The following is an 18,766-nucleotide window of genomic DNA, read 5'->3' as shown; positions in this document are numbered from 1 at the left end:
ACAGTGTTAATGAGCATGTGATTGAGATGTCTGTCAGATATACTGCAGCCCCTGCAAGTATCTGATGTTGCATTTTCCATCTTTTAATGACTATTTGTTTTTAAACAGTCCTTTCATTATCTCCCTCAGAAGTTGACAGCTTATCATGGCAAGTATTTTAGGTTGAAGCAGAACTGGCAAAGAGAATGAAGGCTGCATCTACACTACAGACTCAAATTGATTTAGCTGCCACAGCTTCCTTGCAAAAAACCTAAACTAAACTTTGGGGATTTACAGTCCTGGGTGGAGGCTGGAGCTCTTTCAAAGAGAATTCTCTCGAAGGGTATCTTTTTATATGCGACGGCGGCAGCAAGAGTTTTGATCGCAGCAAAATGGAAGAGTAATGAAATCCCCTCTATACAAGATTGGATCCAAAAGCTGACAGAATATGCCCAATTAGATGGTTTATCAGAAAAAATAAAGAATAAACCAAAACAGGAATTTGTTTCTAAACGGGAGGTTTTCAAAGAATATCTGAAAAATAAATATAGTAGTTTAAATTCTGTTGCAGCATTCGAGGAACTTCAGTAATAGTTGCTAGGTAGATAGAAGAAATTAGATTTATTGAGAATAAGTTTAATTATGAAAAAAATGTGTATTGGCAATAAGTAATATGAATTTGAAATATGGAATAGATGGGAAGTTGGGTCTTTAGTGTTAAGACCAATAGATGTTTTATTGTTTGCCAAGAAAATTATGTGTCTATGGTTATTTTTGTAATTTGTGTGTAATTTGGTATTTGTGTTTTTTTTGTGTGTGTTTTTTTTCTTGTTGTATAAATAAATATTAAATAAAAAAACAAAATAAAAAAGAGAGAATTCTCTCTCATTTTCTAAAAACTTCGATTCCCCATGTGAAAATCACTTGGTTGGCTTTCCTATATATATAAAAGGATATCAACTACTTAGTGTTTGCCTATTCACACTGAACTGTGCGCATGGGGGTAGCATACAGGCATTCTGTTCCCTCATGTATATCAGAAGCGGCTCTCCCAGTGGACAACAGGGCAGTGCTGGCTTACCAGATGTGGTGTCAATACCACTTAGCAGATGTGGGAAGACTGGGGCAGCCACAGGTGAGCCACTTGTAACGCAAGTGTGGTTTAGTGGAGGCAGGGCCAGCGCACTGGGAGAAGATGCATGAAATTGCGCCTTTCCACAAAACAGGCCAGACTGGTGGGCTGTTTAGCCTATACGTTATGCAGGAGAGCTGTGACTGCACCTCCAATATATATTTTTCTTCTTCTAAAACCAACTGGGGGGAACAATGGGGACTGGGCCATGATGCAGAGGGAAGGGTAACGCTTCCATACTGTGCCCAATCTCCCATACGAAATACATCCACACAAACACTCTGCTCATTGGAGAAGGAAAAGCATAAAGTCTTGCATGCTTTCCCTTCTGTGACCAGTAACAGTGGTGCCATTTTAAGATGATTCGCACTATAGAATCAGCACAGGGAAAAGGTAGAAGTCATGATCCCAATACATTTCCCTCTACTGGTCTGCTTTTAAGGACAAGGAGAATATGCTTGGAATTCCAGTCCCAGATCTGACAAATTATGTGCAGTTTGGCTCTTAGCTGTGTGTTTGCAAGGGCTCTGATGAAGATGGAGGGATTCTTGTTGAACAGAGATTCTCCTCCCTTCGATATTGGGGCCAGCAGCAAAAAATAATTTCCATGGTATAACAGTGCTTACATCTTTGAGATCAGGTCTCAATTTAACTATTTTCACTGATTCCAAAGAGGAATTTGAACCAGGAAATCTTTTAAATTCTGTAATCCTTCTTCTCGATTTATTTCTTTAAACATGCCTTATACATTCAAGTTTATCCTTTCCTTTGGCACAATAACTAGATTAATTCCAAACAAATAGCCGCATTAAAAAGACACACACATTGCCAGGAACTAAACAAAACTAAAACAAAAGACCAGCATATGGTACACTGAGTCCTGACCTAAAAAGACTAGAGAACACAACAGCCTCATCCAACTCAACCTTTAAAATGTGATTAATGATTACCATAACTTTTTTTTTTACTAGAAAGCAATGTACGTCAATACTATATTTGAGGGTTGTTTTCGTTAGTTTTTTAAAAAGAAAAACCCTGTGAATTGATCAATAGGGGACATGGGTAGCACTGTGGTCTAAACCACTGAGCCTAGGGCCTCGGAAGGTCGGCGGTTCGAATCCCCGCGACGGGGTGAGCTCCCATTGCTTGGTCCCAGCTCCTGCCAACCTAGCAGCTTAAGCACGTCAAAAAGTGCAAGTAGATAAATAGGTACCGCTCCAGTGGGAAAGTAAACGGCGTTTCCATGTGCTGCTCTGGTTTCTACAGAAGTGGCTTAGTCATGCTGGCCACATGAGCTGGAACAACTGTCTGCAGACAAACGTCGGCTCCCTCGGCCAGTAAAGTGAGATGAGCGTCGCAACCCCAGAGTTGTTCGCAACTGGACTTAACTGTCAGGTGTCCTTTACCTTCAAGCCCAATAATACTTCAACAATACTTCAAGCCTGTAACAACTGGGTGTCTTTAGGAAAACCTTACCCCACACACAACAATAAGAACAGTGTTCCCCAGACAGATGGCAGAGCTACACAGACAATTCCAAAGATTATATTTCTTATTTAACAGTGCCAGAACAAAATGGTGTTAATAATATTTTTCTTCCAAGTCAAAAGTCCAAGATTCCCTTCTTTCAAATACACTCATCATTTGCCGATCTGAGATCTGAAAGCAGATCTCAGATGGGCAAATAATTCCTATACACAATGAGACAAGTCTGCCCGTACCAAATCAGCTGCCTCTCCCTTCAAAATTCCAGGAGGTGATGAGTTGCCCAAAGCAAACAAGCCAGCTTCACAGCTGAGCACCAAGTCTCGATGTCCCCTTTCCAAGTCCACTACACCACCATAACGATTTCACAAGGCAAACAAGGCAGCCCACTGTGACTTTGCCATCCGCCTGTCCAAGTCAGAACAAAGACAACTTCCTTTCGTTTGGCTTGACTGTAATCCAAGTGGCCTTGTGACACAGGTCACTGAAATTCACATTAGTGTTGGACTAAATTGTGTTTTCACTCTGAGGAGAGCACATTTTCTCATTTGAAAGTTAAATTTCTGAAAGTGAACAGCCAGTTCCTAATTACTAAATAAGTAGCACGCTTGCACAAGAACGCACCTTTCAAAACAGTTCATATAACATCATAGAATCAGAGAATCGTAGGATTGTAGAGTTGGGAGGAAACCTCTGCAACGCAGGAATCTCTACTAAAACATCCATGGCAGATGGGATACAGGCTGCCCACTGTTTACACGGGGGTTATGTTCTGAGGCTCTGCACGAGTCAGAAAAATCACATAATTGAAACCCACTGAAAAAGCCTGCAAACATCCTGCCTCGCCCCCATTCCGCCCTTTCAGTGATGTTTCAGGAGCATCTTTATGATGTTTCCAGGTCACTTCTGGGCTCAGCATACTGTACAGATACTTGGTCACACAAAAACTGGATGCATGTAAGTGGGGGGGCTGCCTGCAAATTAAAATCAGATTGTGTTTAATAGATCATAGATAAGGAGATGAACAATTGTACTGATTACTTGTTTTTTAATTATTAGTTTCCCCCCCCCCAATGTTTTTGCTGTTCTCATTTTACCTGTAAGCCGCCCTGAATAAGGCGGGGTTTAAATAAATATGTAATCATAAATATGTGATCATGATAGCCTCACCGCCTCCACTCCAGCTTCTTCTGTGGCCTAAAGGCAGCAGCATGAACCCAGCAGCTAACAGCAGTGCCAGCTCAACTCACGTCAATTATGACTTGGGTTCTTTACTTGCACTGGAAGCCTGAGGAAGGGTCCCTTGCTGCCTTGTCACAAGCGGGGGAAGTGGTGTCTGAACAAAAACCTGCCTTTAAAAAATAATAATAATGAAACCCACAACAGATTTCAAATTTGGTTCTTGAGAGGGCATCCTTTTAAACTAATCCTTGACGCCTCTGGATCACGCCCTGCACTACATCCATGGTCTGTGGGGCATTTTGTTAGCTAGGTTTTGTTTTAAGGAATAAAACATCTCCTCACCAACCCATCACAGGCAAGTTAGATTTTTCCTATCCCTGTAATCTACCGACAGTTAGATTTCCCCTTTAGTTTTTATTGTGCAATTTCCCCCTAATATGATTCTTATCATCATCACGGTCATCAGCAACAACAGCCGCAACTAGAATGCATGTTCAAACATCTTCCCAGCAGGGAACCCAACCCTCCAAACCCCAAACTGAAATTAATCAACTTATAAACCACACGAAGTCAATATTCTTTAGGTTTCCATTGGCATCACTGCACAAAATGGTCACTGCTACGGTGCTTCATTTGTGAGCATCTGCATCTCCTGTGCTTTCTCCTTCCACATGTACTAAAAATAGAACTACCTTCACTGCAAGTCCACAGGATGGCTAATTAAGGAGTTAGTAAACAGTGCTCCTCCCCGCTGGGCGAATCACTGGGTAAGAACATTGGCTAAGATTCATGATAATCCATCAGAGTACATATGACCCTATGGGCCTTTGAAATCTATAAATTCTCATTTATTAAATCGTCAGCTGTTTACTTTTTAGAGAACCTGGCATTAAGGTAAATATAAATCAGATGGTTGGGTTAATCAGAAACTATGGAAGCCATTAAACAATAGGCTCTGAGCTGACATGTAAATCAAAATTTGTGTTTTACATCAGCTCAGAATCTTTTTCTGTTTCTCTTCATAGAGGTTGTTTCCTGTCCTGCTACAAATGGACAATGACATCTCACTGGTGAGAATAATACATCTTTGTTCTCTCTCATGTGCCAGCCTTAGGCTTACGGAAGGATGTGCTGAAGAAGTCAGCTGTTGTTCCTGTTTCTTTGCTTCCAGGTACAGTGGCTCTAAACTAGCTGATGAAAGAAAGGGTACATGCTCTGTTTAAGGCATAATATCTTCTAACTCAGAGCTCACACACTTCTGTGCCAAAGTCTTTGGCTGTTTAACAAACCATCCCAAACCATATGTAATCAAAGATCAACCAACGTTCTGCAAAACAAATCCCACAAGATTTAAATTAAACATAGTCAGCTACTCAATGGTCAACCCAAACCAGGACAATGACAAAGCCAAAGAGATCAAACCAGAATTAGCAGAAGAAAAACAGGATAGTGTTAAGGGGCTGCAAGACCAAAAGGGGACTTTCAAATTGGCTTCTACCAATAATAGCTGCAAAGCTGCCAGTCATATTTAGCTTCAAAATCTAGGAAAGATGTATCAAATTTATTCTTAAAAAACAAAACAAAAAACTTCCTCAGTTGGAAGCAGGAAGTTCATTTTACAAGACGGTATTTTGCTTACCATCTACAACATTTCCCAAACACAAAAAGTAAGATGCAAAATGCAAGAAGGGGAAAAACACAGGAAGCTGTTCTACATGTCACTTTTTCAAGCACTATGCTGAAATTGGAAAGACATCAGACAAGTAGGTAAATAAACTGCAGGCATCCGTCACCCAGTCTTGTGGTAAGTGAATCTAAAGCAAACACTCTTGCCATCCCAGCCTGGCAGAAATATCCACAGAGCAAATTACAGAAGATAATATAGTCCCTAAGCGTAGCCTTTTTCTCCTCTGCATTTACACATTTGAAGCTGTTCAAACTTCACAGTGAAATCGTATATAGATATTAAAAACTTTATAAAAAAAAGCAAACACACAAAAAGAAAGGCTAGCAAGCCCACATACTTACAGTGCAATGGTATGCATGACTACTTGGAAACATTCTACACTGAACTGAATGGCGCTTACTCCCAGGAAGACCGATCAAATGTTCTTCTGTATTCGAGGCTTACAAAACAGTGGTTCACAAAAATATTAATGCAAAATAAAATATTGCCTACCTCAGTTATGTGCGGCATTGGGTTAAATCCACAGAGATTGCACACGACATTATGGCATTCAGTACATGTATTATAGTTGGGACGATCCTTAGAACCAACATTTAGCTCAGTTTTACAGAGAGGACAAGAAGACGCTGGCTGCGAAGGAGGCTCCGTTTTTGGTGCCTCGGCACTTTGCTTAGCTTCAACAGCTGGAGGCTTGATGTCTTTGGCAGGCAAAGCCTTCTTCCCAGCGTCTGTTTCCTTAACAGCGGAGCCGCCATCAGCTTTGGGTGGCTCTGGTTTTTCTGCCACAGGAGGCCTTGTTTCTTTCTTCACAGGTGCTGCTTTGGGAGATGGCTGGGATTGACGGGTATCTTTTTGTGGGGCAGGAGGCTGTGCTGCAGGAGGCGGCTGCTTTGAGGGGGACCCAGATGGAGGACCCTGTGGTTGAGCTCCTGGCTGGCCTGCTGTAGAGATTAAATTGGAAGCCTGGTTGAAAATTGAAGCACCAAATCCAAAGAGCTTCCCGGTGACTCTTTCTTGAGGGGTTGTTGGCTGCGGTTTGGGAGCATCTGTGGTGCCTCCTATGTTAAGACTGAATAATCTAGATTGCTCTGGGGCTTTGGGAGGTTGCTGAGCTTGTGGCTGAGCTTGGGTGGGTTTGGGTCCCATGGTGCCTTGTTGCCCTTTGGGAGCCTGCTTGGCGTCTGGCTTAGGAGCCGCCTGGGGTTGCCTTTTCTTAGGGTCTTCTTTCACCTCACCTGGTTCGCCTACCTTCTGAGCCTTAGAATCCAACCCAGGTTGAGGCTGAGGAACAAGTTTGGGATCCGACTTCTGACGAGACACTTGAGATGAAGTTTTGGAATCTGGAGGAGCAGCTTTATCTACAGACGGAGGTGTGTCTTGAGATGACTTAGCAGGCTCCGATCTCTGAGTCTGTGCCACTTTCTGTTGAGCGAGTGCGGCTTTCGGGCCGGGTGATTCTTGTTTGGTATCTGATGGTGGTGTAGGCACAGTATCGCTTGTGGGTTTCTGAGTACTAGCTTGCTTCTGTTTGTCTTCAACCAATGGCTGCTTGGCCTGGTCAGATTTGGGGGCCGGTTCTGTTGGCTGAGTTTCAGCAGGGGGAAGTTTTGGTTTTGCAGGAGGAGAACTGGGCACGGTTGGCTGCTTTATTTGTGTTGGTGGCTTTTTGTGTTCAGGTGACTGGGTAACATCAGGTTTTAGAGGAACATCTTTCTTCTGTGCCGATTGCTGTGGCTGGGAAACCGGTTTGCTTGCTGCAGTTGGAGCAGGCATCTTTTGCTTGGGTGCAGAGGGCTGTGGTCTAGGGCCAGGACCTGGAGCCAAATCGCCGCCTAAAGCTCTCTGCATCTGGCAGTTTAAACAAAGCCATTCTTTAATCTGTGAAAGAATGAAAAAGATTAAATAGCCAGATAGAATCACATCACAAATAGTGAAAACATCCTGTTCACATGTTTTAAATGGGACAGTAGCCCAGCTGATCACATCCACATTCTCCTTTTAAAGTTTACAAATTACTTTAGCATGGACACTGGCACCAGAGCCTACAATAAACCCAGATGCCAACTTTGCTGCCACATACACCCAGACAACACCATCACCGGACCCAACAACATCAAACATACCATCCCAGGCCTATTTAATTGCCCATCTTCTAACATTCTGTGTGCCATCAAATGCCAGCAGTGCCCTTCAGCTCTCTATATTAGACAAACAGGCCAAACCCTACCCCAAAGGATAAATGGACATAAATCTGACATCAGGAATCACAAGACACAGAAACCAGTAGGAGAACACTTCAGTCTCCAGGACACTCAGTACAGGATCTCAAAGCAGCTATCTTATTACAAAAGAATATCAGAAACAGACTTGAAAAGAGAAGTTGCTGAATTACAACTTATCACTAAACTGAAAACTATGGAGAGACCTAGTCTTAATAGAGATATTAGATTCCTGTCTCATTACATACTATCCATTGCTTTCTCCTGTAGGACTAATTGCTGTCATTAACAGTTGTCAACAGGTTTACCATACCCATTGAGTCAATCACCCATCTCCTACTACCCTCCTGAGAAAACCCCCACCCCACCCTCCCACTATATATAAGGGTCTGGTGACTTCCGTTTCAGTGTATCTGAAGAAGTGTGAACGCACATGGAAGCTTATACCAAGAACAAACTTACCGGTAGTTGGTCTCTAAGGTGCTACTGGACAATTTTTTTATTTTTTAATATATTTTAGCAGTATGATTACTGCATCCCCCCAATAACTGCTTCATGTCAGCTGATCAATTTCTCACCTGCTCAATAACCACAATTTTATAATTTGTTTGGCTTTGTTGCAAACAGTGCAGATAAGGATTTAGATAAATAAAATAAACAATTTGGGCAGACATAACCCACTCCTGACTATGTGTTTTGCGAAGATGTGTGATTTACATTTCCCCTCATGTTATTTGTCATCTAATGAAAAACTACATGAAGCTCTAAATTTAGCTCTAAAACTGATATCTCTGATTTTAAGGGACAGACTAAAAAGAAAATGCAACTCCTATAACTAAACACTCAAAGACCATATTAAATAAATCTTTTGCTTCTTCAAAATTCTAGATATAGTGTGACATTCATTCTGACTTAATTAATCCCATTGAAACTTCTGCTTTCAGCACAAAATTCCTTCCAAATATTTCAGTGGTAGTATCTGAATACTGAAACGTTAAAGAAGACAACTACTGCACAAGTAAGGTGTGGTACCTTAACACCCTTAATACAAAATGAAAAACACCTGTGGTAGCTTTAAGTTAACATATACTGCAAACCAATCTGCTCTTGCTTTTGTGTTTGATAAGCACTGCCCAGAGAGAGAAAACTTTTCCACCCTCATCTTCATCCATAATCTGAGAGTAACATTCATCTCCCATGTCTATGGCACACATGAGATGTATTGAGTACCCTCAACTCATAAAAAAAGAAAGAAGTCCTGCCAAGTGCAAGCCCAAGAGATTTTGGCACCTGAAGCGGACTACAAAATGGCTTCTCCCACCACCACCGCCAGGGAAGAAGAGGTACCGTATTCTTTGCTCTATAAGACTCACCTTTTCCCTCCTAAAAAGTAAGGGGAAATGTGTGTGCGTCTTATGGAGCGAATGCAGGCTGCGCAGCTATCTCAGAAGCCAGAACAGCAAGAGGGATTGCTGCATGTTTAGCCTGGAGAAGAGGAGGTTAAGGGGTGATATGATAGCCATGTTCAAATATATAAAAGGATGTCACATAGAGGAGGGAGAAAGGTTGTTTTCTGCTGCTCCAGAGAAGCGGACACGGAGCAATGGATCCAAACTACAAGAAAAAAGATTCCACCTAAACATTAGGAAGAACTTCCTGACAGTAAGAGCTGTTCAACAGTGGAATTTGCTGCCAAGGAGTGTGGTGGAGTCTCCTCCTTTGGAGGTCTTTAAGCAGAGGCTTGACAGCCATATGTCAGGAGTGCTCTGATGGTGTTTCCTGCTTGGCAGGGGGTTGGACTCGATGGCCCTTGTGGTCTCTTCCAACTCTATGATTCTATGATTCTTTCGCTGCGCAGCAATCCCTCTTTCTAGTCTGGCTTCTGAGATTCAGAATATTTTTTTTCTTGTTTTTCTCCTCCAAAAACTAGGTGCGTCTTGTGGTCTGGTGCGTCTTATAGAGCGAAAAATACAGTAAATGAAAATCTACATCAGGACCAAGAGTGGAAGGGTGCCAGCAGAACCTCCTATTCGCCAAGAGGCAGCCGGAGAGGCAGCAGAAGGGGGCAGAGCCAGCCTCCAAGGAGTATGCTGAAGCTGCTGCTACCCTCGCAGCAAAGGTAGCAGACGCTGCTGATGCATTCCTGGGAGGCCAGATCTGCTGCCCCTGCGGATCCTGTCGCCTGAAGCAGTTGCCTTATCTTGCCTCATGGGTAGACCAGTCCTAAGTCCTGCACTTCTCCCAGCCACACATTTCCAAAGACAATACAGTGGGGAGGGAATTGCAAAACAATACAATGAACACTGGTGCGTTAAAAATATATGTGTCATATGTGCTTCAGCCAGCAAGAGGATTAATACTGGGATTTGAGAGATTAACCTGTCTGACCTAAAATGGAATCTACTACACTTCCTGCCAGTGATTAAATTCCAGATCACATGATCTCACTGTAGTAGTAAGTTGCTGTTGCTAAGCAATAGTCACACTGGTGCGCATGAATGACTGCAGCTGATAGCTCTAGCGGTGTGGATTTAATGCATTATTACTATGTATTAAAAGTATACATCCGAACATCACAGGGTAGTTGTAATCGTTTGCTTCTCGCAGTGGGAGAACCGCCAGAAGGCCCTCCATTGAATACATGAGATGCTGGCCTCATGCATGCATAGCTCCCAGGCTGGCTTCCTGACAATACGCCAAGGAGTCCTCTACAGCAGTGTTCCCCAACCTTGGGCCTCCAGCTGTTTTTGGACTACAATTCCCATCATCCTTGACCACTGGTCTTGCTAGCGAGGGATGATGGGAGTTGTAGTCCAAAAACAGCTGGAGGCCCAAGGTTGGGGAACACTGCTCTACAGGCCCTATGCAACATATGTTCAGTTAGAAACAAATCTCTGAGGGGACAAATTCAAGTGATTGCTTTGCATCAGATGAAGAAGGTCAAGTGGGATGAAGGATGGCATGGAAAGCTAGCCGAAGCACAAAATTTCGGAAGCATTTTGGTCACAAAGAGAGGAATAAGCAAACCGTGGGGAGGGGGAATCCAGGTGGGGTTTTACATGAAAATTAGCCTGCCTTTGCTTTTAAAAATACAGTCCAATGAAAGTGGCTTGTATTCATCTTTTGTCATGAGCAACTATCCACTTGAGGCAACTGTTAGCTCTGGGCTGGGATGTACAACCACATCAAGATGAAAGATGCATCTAGCTGGTTCAAAGGGGACTAAATGAGCATTATGATGTGGCATAATGAAAGCCTGGTATATACTCCTGCAGGAACAGGAGTCAGACAATGGTATGTACTACAGATGGTAGTTTAAAGGTAAAGGTAAAGGTACCCCTGCCCGAACGGGCCAGTCTTGACAGACTCTGGGGTTTGTGCGCCCATCTCACATCTAGAGGCCGGGGGCCAGCGCTGTCCGCAGACACTTCCGGGTCACGTGGCCAGCGTGACAACGCTGCTCTGGCGAGCCAGAGCCGCACACGGAACGCCGTTTACCTTCCCGCTGGTAAGCGGTACCTATTTATCTACTTGCCCCCGGGGGTGCTTTTGAACTGCTAGGTGGGCAGGCGCTGGGACCGAGCAGCGGGAGCGCACCCCGCCGCGGGGATTCGAACCGCCGACCTTTCGATCGGCAAGCCCTAGGCGTGAGGCTTTAGCCCACAGCGCCACCCGCGTCCCGAGTTTAGGCTTCATCTAAACTAAGCTGGCCAGACACCAAGACCCCAGCCCTGGAACTTCTTTTGCATGTCAGGGCTTTATAGTTCCCATAGCATGAATTAGCTGGTACAGTGGTACCTATGCTTCAGGTTACATACGCTTCATGTTACAGACTCCGCTAACCCAGAAATAATATCTCGGGTTAAGAACTTTGCTTCAGGATGAGAACAGAAATCGTGTGGTGGCGGCGCAGTGGCAGCAGGAGGCCTCATTAGCTAAAGTGGTACTTCAGGTTAAGAACAGTTTCAAGTTAAGAATGGACCTCTGGAACGAATTAAGTACTTAACCCGAGGTATCACTGTACTCTGTCTTCCTGTACCTGCAGGCTTCACCAATTAATAACCCTATCCACTGACTATAAATCTGGGATTAGAGAGTCAGCTTGTAACTGAGATTATGTCCTCTCTGTTAGGACTGAGCTGTGTCATTTCTCGTTTTACGAATTGGAAAGCAGGCAACAGAAATTAGCAACAGGATACCTGTTGTGATGAAGAGTGGCAGACAAAAGCTAGTGGTGTGTTCATTTCTCTGTTTCTTTCTCTTGCCTGGGCTTTATATTTTAATATTTTTGTTATAGGCAAGAGAGACATAATGGGCAGAGAGGCTCATTTTCTGGTTTTTCTGCGAGAAGTCTTAAGTTTCTTTCAATAAAACTCTGGCCACAGGTCTGCCTATAACAGGGATGGCTATCTTCTCTCGCTCACTTGTATGTAGGATTATTTCAAACCATACACAACAAGTGGTTTGGTGGAGTTCATATCCTTCACCCCACTTGCAAACGGTTCCAGAGAAAGGCTTTTGACCAGTTTGGTTTCATACTTCAGGATACAAACTGACTTAAATGATGATAATGCAACAGTTTACCCGGTGCATGCTAGAACCACCATAATATAAGTATTATGAAAATATACTTAGAGGGGCTAACAAAGCATCTTCCACAATATCCTGTAATCAGAAGGCAACCTGATTGGTGGAAGTATCTAATTCCCCTATGCTTTTTCCTAAAGAACAGACTCAGCACACTTCAACTGATAAGCCAAAGTAGCCCCTTTTGTCAAATGAATTATTGTTTTGCCTGTGACCGACACTGCTACAATGAAAAAATTTGACACATTTTGGGCATTGTTTTAATGTACTTGTTATATATTTTGCTCACCAACGGTACGTTTTTAGGAAGAAGCTATCTATAAACATTCCTATAAATAAAAAGATAAATGATTAATTCATCCCAAAGGGGTCTATGTTCTGTTAGTCTAGGACAATAACAAAGATGGATAAGTCTGCCAGATTGTCTTCTGGAATCCTACCTGGGAACTACAACTAGAATCATCATAAACATTCCACTATAGCGAGTCACTTATCATGATTTTCTTCTCCCCAATCATGATTTTCTTTTTTTAAAAATTTAATTTAATTAAATAAATTTTATTAGTATTTTCCACACAACAACAACACCATGAAAAATATTGAAAAATAACAATACACAACACACAAAAACCAACATTCAAAAAACTAAAAAAGCAACAACTAAAAAAAAAAATCCATATCTTACAAGTTAATAATATAATCACTATAAAAACAACAACAAACATTGACTTCCACCAATCCCACAGCACCTCCTTTATCTCTCATTGTGTCTTCCTGTTTTCCTTATCATCTCTATCCTAACATCTAGATATAAATCCTTCTTTCTTAGCCTTTCACTTCACAAGGTTATTCCAGACTCAGCCAGATTTCTGTTCTCAAACCTTGACTTTTGAGGTGTTCATTTAGGCACTCCCATTCTTTTTTAACTTCACTTTTTGGTTTTTGTCTTATTATGTCTGTCAATTTGGCTAATTCTAAGTATTCTGAAAGCTTACATAACCACTCTCCCCTAGTGGATAACTGATTCCCTTTCCAATACTCCAATCCTGATTTTCAAGGAAACATCAGAGTTCTAATCTGGGGGCAAGAAAATAGGCACTGCATGTCTGTGTGAGGTTACCTTGCATGATCAAGAAATTGAGGCATCTGATCAAGACCTGCATTTTTAAAATGAGCTTAAAAATATATATATTTGTAAATGTTTTGTATCTCTCATGCCAGGCAGAAACCAGCTGGGTGCTTTGGCAGATGTTTATCTTCCTAAACAGGGCCCCACTGATCTATAAGCAGGAGACGAGCGCCTTAGGGTTGTAAAAGGAAATTACAGGCTGGGAGCAAAAGGTCACGCTGACCATACAAATTACAGAATACAATCAAGCTGCAAAGACACAATTTACCAAAGAGTTGGTAAATAGTAAGTTTTATTGTTTAACAGAAGACTCAAGCCATATTTTCATAAGGTTAAAAAGGGCAAGAGCTAATAGAAACAGCAGCTGGCTAGGGAAAGAAGGGTTGTAAACCGAAAGTGTTTTTATTAAGTTCCTTTTCTTTTAAAAATCTATATATGTTATGTATGAAATATATTGGCTTAAATGTAATTATGCAAAGGATTTAGAAAGTAAGAAATGTTAGATTCTTATGTTAGATTCTTATTTCATTGATGGTGTGTGAGAAGGTGAACCCAAGATCTCTTTAAGATAAAAATTAAAAACCATGCACCATCTGCTTTAGCCATTTGTTTTGCAGTGAATAGGGTAACAGGGGCCAAAGGTTATCTGGTAATTAAGGTGCCTGGTCGAGGCAAATGTAAGATATATGGCTACTTGTTTGCCATTTATAGATAGAAGGAAATATAGCTCTAAAAGGTAATAGGAAATGGGTGTATCTTTTATGATTGGTTCTAGCAAACAGCCAATAGGAATTTCAACCAGGCTGATTGGACAGAGGCAGCCAAAGGAGGAACAAGGGGGCTGGGCTGAGGAAATATAAGTGCTGGCCATCAGGGCTGGAGTGGGCAGAGCTTTGGTAACCATATACCACCGTGTCTCTCATTTATTTGTCTGACAAATAAATTATTATTTTAATTTCTCTATTGCTGCGTTGAATATTTCATTCCAGCTAAGCGTTAACCACAAGCAGGGTGCTACAAAATGGGTATCTCTGTGTGAAACCAATTCATCTACTTAACAGCACATATATGCAGTAGCTATATTTATGCATGGATTGATATGAAATTCAGATGGCCTCTTCCATATGTATGTAATCAAGCAATCTCAAAATTGCAGTTTTAGTTCTAGTTTTAATGTGATGCATTCCCCTGTGAAATAGTATGTCTGCCTAGAGACAGGAAGATGGTGTCCAAAATGGAATAGCCTGATAGATGACATATTCCTCACAGATTGAAATAATATTTTGCACAATGGTTTATATAGTTGCTGTTTCATTTTCATCCTCTAGATGCTTTCTAATTAACATGAACTAGAAATTAAAGTGCCATTTAGATATATGCAACTGCAGTTCCTCAGCCCATAACATTTATATATTTGTTGCAACCAGAGATGGACCAGGCTTCCGAATTCTGTGCCATTTCAGGCTTGCTCATGCAAGCACAGGTCCTTTCCATCCATTTTGTGTGGAGTTTTATTAAAGGAATCACAAAAGACCACATTTAAATCATTCACATTTTCTGTTCATTTTTTCATATCAATGCATTCATCATAAAATATGCATCTTGAACAAAACGTTGATAGGAAATACCACTTTTGCGCACTGAAACTGCACTGCAAAATCTGGAGAGATATGCAGTCAACTGGGAGTTGCAAGATAGTTTGTTTCAGATTGGGTGAGTTCCCTTTAAAAAGCAGATGGAACAAATTGTTCCTCATTCCTAGTTGTAAACAATATGGTACATAATTTAGGGTTGCCATATTTCAAAAAGTGAAATCCAGACAGAAATTGGATGTTTTTGAACTATCTCTGAGAAAATCAGCAAAAATGGCACTGCTGACATGGGCTTTCCATGTCCGGATTTCCCCAGACATTTTACCAATTTCTGCCTGAACAATGCTTGCAGGTGCAGTATTCTGGATATATCTGGGAAATTCTGGACATAAGGCAACTCTAAGATAAATGGACAATTAATAGAAAGGTGGGTATTTTAAAAAAAAATAATAACAACCAGATATTTAAAGAACAAGCTCCTGATTTAAATTGTTATTTTTGCATGTCAACTATAGTAACGTTTTGTTTTCAACAACAGCCTAATTTAAAATGCTGTACTCAGTCCAAACATCTTAAAAGCAATGTCTACACTTCTAATCTCTTAGTACTGAGTGCATAACCCAGTATGAAACATGAGTTAACGATTGCTTTCCTAAGTAAAGAACAAATCATGGGTAAAAACAAGGATTGGAATAAAAACAAAATATGCTTTCCCCAGGGAGTTTTGCCTGGCATCTTCGTTATATATCTTTAGGCGCCAAGCAAAAACATTCCTCTTATCCCAGGCCTTTGTCTAATTAAACAATCTATGGCCTTTTAAACTGTGAGGGGGGGGTATTGTTTTTGTTTCTTACTATGTTGTTTTGTTCTTGCAAGCTGCTCTGTGATCCTGTGATCCTTGGATGAAGAAATTTAATAAATATAGAAATTTAAGGTCCGTATAGTTAAAGCTATGGTTTTCCCAGTAGTGATGTATGGAAGTGAGAGCTGGACCATAAAGAAGGCTGATCGCAGGATTGATGCTTTTGAATTCTGATGCTGGAGGAGACTCTTGAGAGCCCCATGGACTGCAAGAAGATCAAACCTATCCGTTCTGAAGGAAATCAGCCCTGAGTGCTCACTGGAAGGACAAATCCTGAAGCTGAGACTCCAATACTTTGGCCCCCTCATGAGAAGAGAAGACTCCCTGGAAAAGACCCTGATGTTGGGAAAGATGGAGGGCACAAGGAGAAGAGGACGACAGAGGATGAGATGGTTGGACAGTGTTTTCGAAGCTACTAACATGCATTTGACCAAACTGCGGGAGGCAGTGGAAGGCAGCAGTGCCTGGCGTGCTATGGTCCATGGCTTGGTGGAGCAAAAATAGAGCAAGTCCTAAAATTTCAATACCTAGGAGTTATTTTTCAATACAATTTGAGGTGGAAAGCACAAATTCAACACCTACTCAACAAGGCCAAAACTCTGTCATATGCGCTCCTCCGATTTTTCTTTTCGGACGGAGCTCTGCATGTTCCCTCGGCCCTAAAGGTGTTCAAGGCAAAAGTGGTTCCCGTGCTTACTTATGCTGCCCCGCTCTGGGCCGTGATGACAGACCTTGCTCCTCTTGAGACTTTGCAAAACCAATTCCTACATCGGCTCCTAATGCTCCCCCTGTGCGTAAGCAATGCAGCCATGCGATTAGAATTGAAGATTGCATCCTTAGAAACTTGCCTGTGGAAGCAAGTCTTCAATTATTGGTTATCATTGTGGCACAGATTACCAGACCATTACCTTGTCCAATGCTTATGGCGAGATGAATTCTCCAGCCTTTGGACTAGTAGAATTCATGCCAAACTCCTGAGCTACGGAATCTCTCCCTTAGATTCCCTAAAACTAGATCAAATCACTGCTCAAAGACTGATCCGCCAAAGACTGGACGACATCGATTTACAGCGAAATTATACGCTGGGGGGAGGTGTTTGTTCACCCCAGAACATCGGTATCACTTTAACTTATTGCGTTCCATCATACCTCTCCTCCCTTTCGTCTGTTGCCCATAGGCTGGCCTTCACCAAGGCGAGGTTTAACGTTTTTCCCTCTAATGTCCTGGGACATAGATTCTCAAAGGGCCAAGCCTCCGCCATGTGCGAATGCGATAAGGAGACGCCGGAGTCGCTTCAGCACATTATGTTCACTTGCCCCTTGTTCAATGTGCCACGGGCAAATTTGTTGGGATTAATTATACAGAAGCTAGAGGGTACCCCACCAAAATTCCACCTTGCCCAAATCTTGCAGGATAAGGATATCCATACGACACTGAAAGTGGCTAGGTTCCTGGTCGCTGTCCTTACCCAAAAGCGCTGCCAAGGAGCACTACAAGTTAATTAAGGTGCAGCATGTCATCCCTTCCTTCCATTCCATACTACAGTATTTTATTGTTATAGTGGTGTTTTAGCGGCTGTTTTTTCCCACGTGCAAAAACTGTTATTTATGTCTTGTTTTTATCTGTATGGGCCTATGGCCGCAATAAAATTTCTCTCTATGGTCCATGGGGTCATGAAGAGTCGGACACGACTAAATGACTAAACAACAACAACAAATTCAGTTTTGTGCTATGACAAACACACCATCTTTGCAAGCAATTCAGCTTGAGAGATGGAACAGTCCCTCCTCTCCTGTTCTAAGGATTCTTCCAATCCCTCCCTTTCCAGTGCCAATTTCAGCAGGGGGTAAAAGGGCATACAGGATGGGGAAGGGGGAAGGAAAGCCCCATTGCACAAGTGGTTGTCCTTGTTGAAGAGCTTCTGATGACTGGTTCATTAGCTGATTCCTGCCCTGTGTCTTCTGATGTTTGTTTGATTGTTTAAATAAGCTTTTAGGCTTTTTAAACCAGGTTTACAACTATATACAAATACATTATATACAAAACATTAGACATTAATATGTCTTTTTAGATCACATACTACATTTAGCATTGTGCACCTAGTGATATCTACAAGGAATCTGCAGGTCAGCAGAGGCATCAGGTTCTAGGTCCTGCTCTATTCTGTGTTAACACCTATATAATCTGCCACCCGACAAAATCTACATTCCCTATAAACCAAGACAGTGATCTCTCCAGTAATAACTTTCTCAGTTAGCGAAGTTGCTTGAATTTGGGGGTGGGGGGGGGAACAAAGCTAGTGGTAGGTATCACAAATGTTTCTCTCTTGTTTTTATTTCATAAAAATTATGTGCCGATGGATTGTAAGAACAACAACCCTCAAAGCAGTTCCTTTGCCACGGTGCCACATGAGGATGTAGTGAACTGACAATGGGACATTGCAGTAAAGAAATCAGCCCCAGAAGCAGTGCCACCACAGCTGCAAAACAGGCAACACTGAAAGCAGGTCCCTGGTGAGGACAATTCAGGGGAAATCACACACACATTCCACAAGCACCAAATTTAACTTGTTTATTTATTTTCTTGGTGATTTAAAAATCAATTTTCTCTGATGGCTTCCTATTTCCTCTACTGACCTTTCTCTCTGTTCTGGCAGTGTTTGGCTACGTTACAGAATAACAGGGATGAGGGAGAATGTGATTCTGCCCACACTTCTAAGCAAACAGACTTGATTTGGAATAATGCACAAATAGGAAACCAGTTTTCTTTTGGACTGCACACTTCTCCAGATTTGGTGATGAAGTTTTTGGCTCAGGAATGTATACAAAAATGTGTGTGTTAGGGAAAGAGATGTACAGTTTAGAGAGAAATGCACATGATTTAAATGCAAGTTTGGGTGCACGTTTTTCCAG

General features: G+C 41.9%; 1 protein-coding gene across 6 annotated transcripts in view; it reads right to left on the bottom strand.

The window, feature by feature from the left end:
• Nucleotides 1–18,766, bottom strand: part of PCLO (piccolo presynaptic cytomatrix protein) — a gene marked incomplete at its 5' end in the record, with an annotated part of 250,781 nt that overhangs the window by 195,810 nt on the left and 36,205 nt on the right. For all 6 annotated transcript variants that reach the window (XR_014219941.1, XM_082222991.1, XM_082222992.1 and 3 more), the window contains one exon: nucleotides 5,958–7,343. Coding sequence is in view for 5 of the 6 variants with exons in the window: in XM_082222991.1 (XP_082079117.1) it covers nucleotides 5,958–7,343 (1,386 nt within the window). The remainder of the gene's footprint in view (nucleotides 1–5,957; nucleotides 7,344–18,766) is intronic.

This window comes from Podarcis vaucheri, assembly GCF_965113315.1.
Source record: "Podarcis vaucheri genome assembly, chromosome: 5".
Taxonomy (NCBI): Eukaryota; Metazoa; Chordata; class Lepidosauria; order Squamata; family Lacertidae; genus Podarcis; species Podarcis vaucheri.
Note: the sequence above shows the minus strand (reverse complement) of the source record. Positions and strands in the feature narration are given on the sequence as shown.